This window comes from Drosophila pseudoobscura, chromosome 4 (assembly GCF_009870125.1).
Source record: "Drosophila pseudoobscura strain MV-25-SWS-2005 chromosome 4, UCI_Dpse_MV25, whole genome shotgun sequence".
NCBI classification, from domain to species: Eukaryota; Metazoa; Arthropoda; class Insecta; order Diptera; family Drosophilidae; genus Drosophila; species Drosophila pseudoobscura.
In genome coordinates, this window is record NC_046681.1 from 19,405,832 (window position 1) to 19,416,958 (window position 11,127).

At 47.9% G+C, this 11,127-nt stretch overlaps 3 protein-coding genes across 7 annotated transcripts; 1 reads left to right on the forward strand and 2 right to left on the reverse strand.

Moving 5' to 3' along the window:
- Positions 1-20: 20 nt before the first annotated feature.
- LOC4816852 (zinc carboxypeptidase) lies at positions 21-1,627 on the reverse strand. The gene is made up of 5 exons (XM_001356423.4): positions 1,418-1,627; positions 1,234-1,361; positions 784-1,171; positions 344-731; positions 21-281 (listed from the first exon to the last, which is right to left on the reverse strand). The coding sequence occupies exons 1-5, from the start codon at positions 1,589-1,591 to the stop codon at positions 70-72; spliced, it is 1,290 nt and encodes a 429-aa protein (XP_001356459.3). The 5' UTR covers positions 1,592-1,627; the 3' UTR covers positions 21-69.
- Positions 1,628-2,211: 584 nt separating this feature from the next.
- Positions 2,212-2,757, forward strand: LOC6902824 (uncharacterized). Its single transcript, XM_002132525.3, has 3 exons — positions 2,212-2,445; positions 2,518-2,645; positions 2,702-2,757. Exons 1-3 carry the CDS (start codon positions 2,239-2,241, stop codon positions 2,730-2,732), a joined length of 366 nt encoding a protein of 121 aa, XP_002132561.2. The 5' UTR covers positions 2,212-2,238; the 3' UTR covers positions 2,733-2,757.
- Positions 2,744-10,843, reverse strand: Tep2 (Thioester-containing protein 2). 5 transcript variants are annotated; one of them, XM_015180350.2, is made up of 9 exons: positions 10,782-10,843; positions 10,560-10,645; positions 8,436-9,713; positions 8,115-8,376; positions 7,789-8,056; positions 5,861-6,092; positions 4,926-5,104; positions 3,961-4,859; positions 2,744-3,902 (listed from the first exon to the last, which is right to left on the reverse strand). In XM_015180350.2, exons 2-9 carry the CDS (start codon positions 10,619-10,621, stop codon positions 2,808-2,810), a joined length of 4,275 nt encoding a protein of 1,424 aa, XP_015035836.2. In that variant the 5' UTR covers positions 10,622-10,645; positions 10,782-10,843; the 3' UTR covers positions 2,744-2,807. The 5 variants fall into 5 exon arrangements, with proteins under 5 accessions (XP_015035836.2, XP_001356461.4, XP_015035838.2 ...); XM_001356425.4 differs by lacking the exon at positions 5,861-6,092 and adding an exon at positions 6,300-6,486; XM_015180352.2 differs by lacking the exon at positions 5,861-6,092 and adding an exon at positions 7,042-7,222.
- Positions 10,844-11,127: the final 284 nt, after the last annotated feature.

Consider the following 11,127-nt stretch of genomic DNA (forward strand, 5'->3'; position numbering starts at 1 on the left):
CAAAAGAAACACCTTTCCCATCGTAATCGCTACCGTAATCGAATCTTAATTCTTTTATTATGCTTTCGATTACAAATCATATTTGAGCTCCAGATAACCCAACGTTTTACACTTATCTAACAATGCGGTAATCCCAATGAGCGCCTCCTCAGCATTGGGCACGATGTGCACCGGGGGCAGGATGAAGCCATAGCGACCCGTGTCCCGGAACTCGATGGTGTAGGATATCTCGATGCCCTGCTCGTTGTAGGCCCAGTCATTGGTTGCCCCCGAGGCGGGATCTACACATAACAACAACCCATTATTTACCCTCAAATATGGCCAGTCTCTCCGCACTACTTACAAAGTATTCCCGCAGCAGAACCATATCTGTAGACTGTGCCATAGGGGAACGCCTCAACCGCATCGCCATAGGCCTTGGCCACCTCCATCAGATCGTCGAAATTTTCGGGATATTCCTCTTTGGTATGGCCATAGGGCGAGAGCAGTAGCTGGCTGTAGGAGTGAAAGGCTAGCATCACATTGAGCTTCTCCTTGATGCTGCCCACAAAGTCGGACATGGCCTGGATCTCCGGCTCGGAGAAGGCATGCGGTCCCCCATAGTCCTCGGCACAGGGGTTCGAGGAGGCACCACCGTTCTCCATCCAATGGGAGTCGTAATTGCGATTGGGATCGACGCCAACGCAGGCAGAAATCTCCGAGGGCTGACGCGTCTTGCGCCACATGCGATCCTTTAGATCAAAAAATGTTAATGAGCTATAAAGGAGGTACAGAAATCCTTACCTTTTCATGGGTGTACACAAATCCATCTACATTTAGCACCGGCACAATGTACCAGTCGTGGCTCTCAGCCAAGGTCCTTACCAGTGGATCCTCGGAGGTGAGAAACTGATTGATAAGCCATGTGGCCGTGGCCGAAGTTATCCATTCGCGGGCATGAATGTTGGACTCAATAAAGACACCGGGATTTCCCGATTTGTAGGAGATCTTCAGGCCGCGTATGGTGCGACCCTCGTAGGATGTACCCAAGACAAAACCTTCCGTAATTACCGGATATCTGGCGAGTATATCGTCCAACCAGTCCTCAATTTCAGCCAACGAATTGTACTTTTTCCAGCCAAACTCATCGCTCGAGGCTCTGGAGTTTTCAGCTGTCTCCACGTCGATTAGCCTGCGCAACAGATGGGAGAGAATTACATAAGGGAACCGAACCTCTTAATAGGCACTACCTACTCCTGCACATTGGGTATGAAGATCTCCGCACTGACATTGGCCTTCAACACTTCCGCCTGGAACTCGGGCAAACCGTAGGGGCTGATCATCAGGTGCAGCTCATCCTTGGCCTCATGCCACAACCTGAACTGAAGGGGGGATTATATTAGAGACTCCCAGACTTTATGCGTAGAAATTCACTCACATTATGCCGATCCTCTGCCAGTTGCCGCAGAAGATTGCGCTGTCCGAGACTCTCGTACTTGACCTTATAGACAGAGTAGTTGTCATATCGTATCCTGCTGTCCTGACCCACAGATGCCCCCAGGGCGATGTGGAGCAGCGCCAGAGCCAAGAGCAAAGTGAAGGTGAAGCCCATGTTCAGTGCTTGGCATAGAATAAGCGACTATTTCTCTTCAGGTAGCCAGCCAGCTTTATCGCTCGGTTTTCCCTTAGTCTCAATTGGGTTGTAAAGATACAGAAATTCAAGAGCTTACTGGCAATATTCATTGGTATTTCTCAATTAAATTGGAAGGTATAGAAGATACAGAATTTGCTATTGTATTATCTGGCATTCCGTTTTGAAACATTGGTTAGGGCGAGGGTATTTTGCTGTGTGTTTTGTTGTTGGATTCTGTGGATCGAATCAGCAGCAGACAGCGGGGCCGCTGTTAGAGGCGAAGGATAGCCCAAGAGAGAATTGAAGTACCAATACACCTTACCGTGAAGAATTCTGATGGAATATCTCGGTATTTTATAGTCTTTGCTGATAGGTACTTTTAGTCTATCATTGCTGTATCACCGATACTCTCATCCGATAGTTTGTACTTTCCCGCAGCCCTGAAACTACATTTGATACTATGAGTATTCGATGGATGGTACCCCGGAATTCATATGCTGAAACACTTTTTCCAGCTAAACGACCTATTAATCAAGGGACAAAGCAACAGCTGCCATCTGTTGAGGAAATATTCCTATATTTATAAAGAATTCTTTTGAGCCCCACTTAGTGCCAGTTCTCTCAGAATGCTGTTCGTGATTGCATTGCTCTGTTTTGGTGTTCTCCAAGCCACGGGGCTCCCTGTCCCAGCTCCAGTCTCAGTAACAGTGGAACCTCAAACCACCAAGCCATCCATAAGGACTTCGTATGCAAATTATAAGGTGTTTCGGGTGGGAATCCACACTAAAAGTCACTTTGAAGTGATCGAATTTCTGCTGTCTGATCCCGAGATGGTGAGAGATTACCTGTTGCTTTACGAGTGGCATTCATTTACTAATAATGTTGTTTTTCATCCTTTCATCTAGTATAATTTGTGGCGCATAGGCAAGAACGAGGTGGACATAATGGTACATCCAAGGGTGCTACAAGAATTTAACAACACGGTGACGAAGGAGTCGTTTAATGTGCAGCTGTTGGTGCCCGATGTTCAAAAGTAAGTTTATCAAACAATCCCACCGTAAATCTATTCTAAACATTGCTATTCCCTAGACTCATAGATGCAGAGAAGGCAAGGAAATAAAAGAGACCTAGTACATTTTCATAGACCTGATTAGATTATTTATTTATTTTGCAAGCTTCACTCTTCTTCACTCCTTCACTCTTTCTTGCAACCGGTGCCACAGTCGCTGCCCTCGCAGATATCGCAGAGGGAGGACTTCACCTGGTAGTACTCGGTGGCACGGCGTTCCGTGTCGTAATAGTCGTAGAGGGAAACGGCGGCGGGCTTCTGTTTGGCCACAGCATGCGCCTTGGTTGCCTCCACGGGCAGGCACTTCACATCGCCGGGTGTCAGGCTGTCAAAGTACACAATGACCGTGGAGTCGGAGTTCTTGGTTTCCACCCGCTTCACCCGGTCGACGGCCTGGATTTTGCTCAGACTATCGGCATCCCCCACAAAGCCGGAGGGCAGAACGATCTCCATGACAGCCATATTGGAGTCCTTTTCCTTGTCGCCATCCTCGAGTGGAATGTACTCGGCGCAAATGTCGACCACCAGCAGCTGGCTGGAGGTGGTGTCCTTCACCGTGGGCGTCACCTTGAAGCTGGGCTTCTTGTCCTTCTCGGCCAGGTTGTAGCGATACGAGAGCTGAACCATCGCCGACCCCGTGCCCTTGGCCGTGAAATCGACCTTACGCGTGGTCTTTGGCAGTACGTGGGTCTGCAGCACCAGGGCGTTTTCGGGTTCCACCTTGATGGTGGACTTGGTGCCGTTCGAGGGAACAAACTCAACGTCCATTGTGCCACTGCCCGAGCCAGTCTTGTAGGCGAATTTGGTCAGTGCCTGCAGGCCGATGACTGTGTCCTGGGTCGAGGCAAAACCTCCGTTGCTGTTGCGCTGCCCAATCAGCCACTTGATGATGGGCAACGCCGTCTCCGCGGGATTCTTCTCGAGGAGCGCCAGCAGCACGTAGGAGGTGATCTCCACATCGTTGCTGCGGGGACGCCAGATGGTGAGGCGACTGGACTGCTCGCCGCTGGCTTCCGTTGCCTTGGACCACCACTTGCGGTCGTTCTCCTGCTTGGCCTCGCTCTCCAGCTTGGCCAGCACCTTCTCGGCCTGCGGATGCTTGGCCAGCTGCAGGGCCACAGCGGCAATGGCCAGAGCATATTGATCCTCGGTCTTGTCCACCTCCTCGGCCACATACTGCACACCCTTGTCAATGGCACTCTGGTACTTGGGAATGAGCTCCTGCAAAGATGGCCAAAAGTTAGTCAGATTTCATATTCAAAGACCAATCAGTACTTACATGGTTCTCGAAGAAGGCCAGCAGGACGAAAGAAGTGAGAGCCAACTCATTCTGATTGGCGTTATCGAAGAGCTTTCCCACCTCAGGGAACTCTCCGTTCTCCTTCTGCTTGGACAGCAGGAAGTCGAGGCCAGCGGTCACCACCTTGGGATCCACATCGGTGTACTTGCCCGCCTGGTGGAAGGATCGCATTACGTAGGCGGTGAGCCAAGTGCTGCCCGACGGATCGGACTTGCCGAAAGCACTGTAGGAGCCATCGTCGTGCTTGTAGGTCAGCTCCCGCTGGTAGCCGATCTCCAGGAACTTCCTTGCCTTGGCCTCAATGCTGGGCATCTTGCGGTTGGTCACCTCCAAGTACTTCAGCACCAGGATGTTGGGCACAAAGTTCACCATGTTCTGCTCCCCGCAGCCGTACGGCATTCGCACCAGATTGTCGAGATTCTGGAGTGTGGGACCCAGCAGGTCGCCCATCACCGAGAACTCGATAAACTCCGAGTCGCGCACCGCCTCCGTGGGTATCTGCACTTCGAGGGTCTCCGACATCTCGGGCTGTTCCTTCAGGTTGATGAAAACCGCTCGATTCACGAACTGAGTGACACCCTCGGGCTCCACCTTCAACTTCTGGTGAATGGTGTCGCCGGCTAGGGGCGAAGTGGCGGTAATCTTCAGGGTGGTGGAGCCCACAGTCTTGGGGCGAATCATAAACGAGACGCTCTTGCCGCTGTTCGCGGGTATCGTTACGCGTTTTACTCGGCGCACCTCGTCGCTGGCCTTCTCCTCCACCTCGTTGGTGGCCTCTGTGAACTCGAACTCTTTATCCGTGTTGTCCATGGTGACCTCGGCATCGAGGGTCTTGTCCAAGTAGTTGAATATGATCACGGGTATAGCTATCACTTCGCCTTCAGTGAACCCACGAGACGGGGATGAGTTGAAGTTGATTTTGGCTTAGGGATTTGAGCACTTACCCCTTTTCACGGAATACGGCAAGTTGGTGGACACAAAGAATGGCTGGAATACTCGGATTTTGCTGGGGTTCTTGGTCAGGGCGATGCCCGAGCTGGGGTTCAGCGAGAAGCCCGTGACAACCCATGAGGTAATGGTATCCGGGACTTTCTTCGCAAAAGTGAAGCCATCGGCATCCGTTCTATTGAAGATTATACGATTAATTTTCACCTCATTTATAAAGTATGATACACCACATATACAGTAACGGACGATCCACGTAATGGATTAAATGAACTGACGATTTAGTTGACACTTATATATACATATATCCTTCCACCTCTCAAACAATGACAACATGCAGGGGGAAAGAGCTGGGAAAATGTTAGTGGAAAGGAACTTCAGTTAGGTTACTCTTCGGTGGAATGCTTTTCTTAGTTTCACGGAACTTTCTTAGGTATGCCGACTGGTCATTTGGTTTTTGAAATATTCATTTACGCTGATGAGGGAATGTCTTATGAGTCACCCCACAGTTAACAGTGCATGGCATTAAGTGAACAGAATTTATTTGGGACTATTTAAGAATATCCAAGTATCTGGAAACTCTTTACGTATCAGTGGAAGTGCTGGTGGTGCATAATATTCAGCATGAGCCACAATAATGTGATCATAACTACGGCGGTGCTCGGGTTCTTCAGCTAGTGAGTGATAAACGACTGTCTGAGATCTGGGAATTAGATGTTGATTAACATTGTGGAGGCATCCGTTGAGGAGCTTCAACCTATAACCAATTTGGAGGGCGTATCAGACCTAGCACAATAGGTATTGATGAGATATGGGCTTTCACTTGGAATCATTTGGTTCTTGAAATATAAATTTGAATGCCATTTATTATGGGCTGATGAGGGAATGTCTTGTGAGTCCCCCAAAGTCATGCCATTAAGTGAATAGAATTTACTCGGAACTATTTAGGAATATCCACGTGTCCGGAAACTCTTTACGTATCACTGGTGGTGGGGCTGTTGCTCGTGCCGATGGTGCCAATTCTCCGTAATATTGTGGTTCTGATGCCGAAGCAGCCGCAAGGCCTGCGCCAAAGGCGCGGGATTGCGGCATCGCATACCAAGTACGTGCTTCAATTCCTCCAGACCTTAAGAAATAGTCTCCTGAGGAAAACCACCTAGGATAACCTAATAAGATATTGATTAATTGTAAGAAAGCATCCCCTGAGGAGCTTAACCAAAAAAAATTTTGAGGCTGTCCAATCAGATCTAGCACAATAGATAATGGTGAGATATGGTTTTGCATTTGTGTAGCCATAACTTAAAAGTAGTGTTGTTAGTCAAGCACATAGAGCACACCTTCTACACACAAAAACTAGGCCTAAAGGGTCATACTTTTCAGCATTGTAAAATATCCAGTTTTCCGGAAACTCTTTTCGAATATGGGGCACTGAGGCTGTAGGTGATGGTGGCGTTGTGGTGCTCAAAAATACAGATGGTATCATTGGTAGGAGATTTTGATTCATTATACCATTTCCTAATGCTGGAAAACGCTGCAGAGGTCTTGAGAACCACCGTCTTCCTAATAGGCATAGAAGGTCGATGTAAAAACCAAATGAAGGGCGGAGACAGCAGTTCCATCGCTATAGTATGTTAAAGGAAGACTCTTGCAACTGACGGTTGATTTTAGTAGGAGGAAGCTAGGGCATTCAAAGCGTGGAGAGAGAGTTAATCCTACTGATACCCAAACACACACAAAAAGCACAACGGGGAAGAGTATTCATTCAATTATGGTTACTTTTCGGCATTGTAAAATATCCAATTCTCCGGAAACTCTTTCCGAATCTGTGGAAGGACTGCGCCTGAGGCTGAAGCAGGACCTGGAGGGCCGGGTATTCCAGGTGCCCCCGCAATCGAAAATGCAACCGGCATTGGCGAATTTAGTACAAAGAAAGGTACTATAAGATCATCTGCATCGGGATATATATATATGTATATCATTAGTATATGGTTAAAGCCTAAAGTTGAACTAGTTTTTTCAAGGTGGAGTTAGATTTTAATCTACTTTTTTGGATAGAGATGACTGGTGTGCATTCGGAGGGGGGTTCATGCACTACTTAGATAACCGTAGACCCACCTCCCGTGGCCGGTGGATTGCGAATGCCATATCCAGATCTCGGCAAAGTTTGTGCGTACGATGTCTGTCTTCGTTTCAGACGGCGAGTGCGAATCAACGGTATCAATATCGTCGTCTACTTCTGCTTCTTCGTACTCAAAGTTGTCCGTCATATACAAACCAGCATCAGCATACTGAACAGCTAAAATTTGGGTGGGGGGTATTCGATTTTTCATATACGATTACTTGTAGTACCTTTCCGAGTTCTTTGGAAACTCTTTTATACGAGTATCTACGAAAAATCGCATGTTCTGCACAAGCAAGTTTCAAGTATTAGTATTGGTGCATGGCGTCGAGAGAGCCTCAGCCTTAGAAAGCCATAGATTTGTGATTAGGAAGCATAGAGAGCTGTGCGTTAAGGTGCATTATCGTGTGTAGACGTTCGAGGGCGGCACCCACCTCCGGCTTTCGTCATATATCCAGACCTCGGCAAAGTTCTGACGTATTGGCATTTCTGGGTCGCCGTTAATCACTGGCTCCCGATTGTAAATGGCATTACCAAATCCCAATGGTGGACTGCCAACACTAATAGGTATGGCTTGAAAATTTGCTTCCACTTGCGGCTCTTCGTTAACATAGTCGGGGAAATCTGATGGAAATGCGGCTTAAGTTCTCCTTTTTCCAATGCGACCAAACAAACTCTTTGCAATATTTAACAATCCCTCAAAATGGTCTACAGAATATACATATATTCGAACCCAGTCTTACCCGTATTGTAGGGATAGTTGGCATTGGTCAGGGTCACCAATCCTGAGGTCTCTCCAGGATATCGGCCAAAGCCGCGACGATAGGGGGTCGTCGTTTGGTATTTGCTGAGGCTGTTGAAGATCTCATCACGGTTCAGATCGTTGCCGGACTTCAGCAGCAGAACACTCTGGTCCACTCCGAGAAGGCCCACAAAAGAATCGGCATCCGTCTTCACACGCAGCTTAATCTCTTCGCTGGGCTTTGCATCCGCCGGCGCAGATATTTCAATCTATTAAATAGTTCTGGTTAGTACATGCCGCTTTAAAGACAAACCCTTGAGGACCCACCGAGTTGGTGAAATCCATCTCGAAGTTGATTCGTTTCTCTTCAAAGCGCAGCTCGTTGTCAAAGATGTAGTGCACGAAGATCGTGGCCAGGGGTACCATCGCAAAGCTGGGCACAAACTTGACCGTGTGAGTCTTGCGGCCCTTTGGTACATCCACATAGTCGGTGTCCACGATGTTTCCCCTGGCGACAATCGTGTACACAAAGTAGGGTATATCGGCATTCGACTTGACATCAAAGGAAACAGTCTCGCCTAGTTTTGGCCTGAAGAAAAGCAAAAGTTTGCCTATCACATTACGGTGAAAGTGTTCCGCCGTACTTACGTCTTGGTCTTCACTTCAATCTTGAGTGGTTCGTCGGTTTCTAAGGCAGGATGGAACTTTGAGATGCTCCCCACGTAGGATGAGGAGTCTCCGAACTCGGCATTTATGCTCACATAACTCATTTCCATTTCGGGCAGAGTGACGTTGAAGGAGGCCATGCCGTGTTCGTTTAGAGGTCCCTCAAAGTTGAACTCCTGCCGAGTTCCTCCGGAAAATCGATTCCCGTTCATGAAGCTCAGTTTGACCTTCTTCGTGGAATCCCTGACCGGCGAACCATCCACATTCTTGACCACAATCTGAAAGACAAAGGCCTTGCCCGGCTGATATGAGGGAGGATTGTCGACACCCTCGATCTTGTAGCGTTGGCTGTGCAGATTGACAATCGTTGTAGCATTCTGCTTGTTGCCCGTCAGCTCCTCGGTGACGATGGCCAGGATTTTCAGAGGAGGAGAGTAGCCGCCACGGTATTGGTTGCCTTCGATGCTGAACTCCACGTGTCCCTTGCCATCGACATTGATCGTCTTTTCCTGTTTTCCAAATTCATGGTTCAGATAGTGTGCAAAATTTGGTTCGATCGAGACGGTTGCCTTGCCCTTGACCGGCTTGCCGTAGGTGTACTTAGCCCTGATCGTGGCCTTCACCACCTTATCCTGCACGGCCACGTCCTTGGGCGACTCCACGATCACCTCGAACTTGGGCAGCACATACTTGTCCACTTCGAATGTCTTGGTCTCCGTGCCATCGCCGTCCACACTCACGGCGATCTTCCAGGTGCCCAGCACTGGCTGCTCGGATAGCTGCAGCTCCCCGGAGTACACGCCCTTCGTCAGCTTGATGTCCGACAGCTGTTTAATGCGGTTCTGGGCCCCATCAGTGATGGCTATCGTGATGGGCTTGTCGATCTTGGCCGGTCTAGTGTACTCGTCGACGAATAGTACTCGGAACTGCACAAGATCGGCGGGCTTGTAGGTGGCCTTATCGGTCTGAATGAAGGTCGGGAGCTTATCGTCGGCATGGTTCAGCTTGGTGGAGTTCTGGAAGACGATGCCCGTCACTCCGACAGCTGTCAGATTGTAGTCCCCGCTTGCCAGCTTCGGCACATCGAACTCCACATTCTGGGTGGACATGGGCTCTACCTCGATCTCCTTTGTCTCGTTGTAGGAGGGCCCATTGAGGCTGATTCTCATCTGGCTGGGGCCGTCCGCCTTGTGCACGGACACGGCCACATTGTACCTGAAGTTGGAGCGGATGGTGCCAGGCCCCACAACCGAATAGAGGCTGCAATATATGTACACAAAAGATTTGTTTAATTAAACAAAACTGATTGCTGGCAATGAACTATCAGTCGCGGATTACGATTCCCATTTCTTAATTGCAATTCCATGTATAATTCGCTAATTAATGACTGTATTCTGATTCTCTATTCTCTATGATTGATTCTGTTTGAATCTGATAATGCAAAACAAATAATATAATGGTGTTCTTGAGTGTAACAAGCTGTGCGGTACCTCTTATATACTGTCGGACATGAAATATGATGTTTTTATAGTCCATACCTCTAAAAATAGAGATCATTGGCTTTATATAGTAGTTTCTGTACTGTCCCTGTCTCACGTAATCAAAAACATACTCCCAAGATCACGATGGGGTACAGGGTATATGAATATTAAACTTTTATGACACCCGCAATTAAGCGGATCCCACACTCACAAAATTTGTATGTTACAAACAAAAAGGTTCTCTGTTTTTCCCCCATTGAATGTCCCGCTGTGCTTCCCCCCTAGGCAGACGCGTGTTCCGATAATCAGTGAAACGAGCACCTCTCCCCAGAGAAGAAAGCCATCTACTCCAGACTGCAAGGCTTTTTTTAACCGGTTTGAAGGGAACCAAAAGAGTGACACTTGAACATTATCTGGATAGTAGACGTGGCCAGGCATACACTGGCTGGGTGCATACACAACTTTATTGACATAGTCTATTATTTGAATATCAGTTTATTGGTTCATATGGCACCTGACAGTAACCTTCCTTAGTTATACTGATAAGCGATCGATTGGACCATATACATATGTATGTACGTATACATATGTATGCATGTATATGACTCTGTATAACAGAACTCACCCGGTGGCATTGATTAACAATGCGAATTGCAACAGAAAAACACTGAGACATATCCTCAACATTTTGGCAACGGGTCACGACACAAGCTGTAAAAGAATTTTGATTATTTCTGGCACATAATATTGTATATATGTTGTCTTATTTCACGCGAAGGTTTATGACAATGCTTTTTTTTTGTTCTCTCTCTCCTTCTCATTCACACGCGAACAATCAAGAACTGACCTCAAGAGACGAACACAGTGGCCGGCACGATCCAAAATGAGCTGCGCTTGAAACGAGACGGGGCTTAAATACGATTTCCAAGTGATCGGACATCGGCTCCCGATCCGATCTCTCTCCCATTCGTTGGGGCGTCGCGTCTCTCTATTTTGTTTGTTGCGGGGAATTTTGTCGCGCTCCAATAGATCCGCACGATCGGTAGGTATATGATCTCTACGTCACTGATGATAAATCTCTGTGTTTATTTGTTTTGATTGAACCAAAGGCAGTGTGAGATGTGAGGGTGATCAGCGAGATGTTTGACCTGTGTTATCAGTTCTTAGTAGCGTTCCGATAAGATTTTACGGGT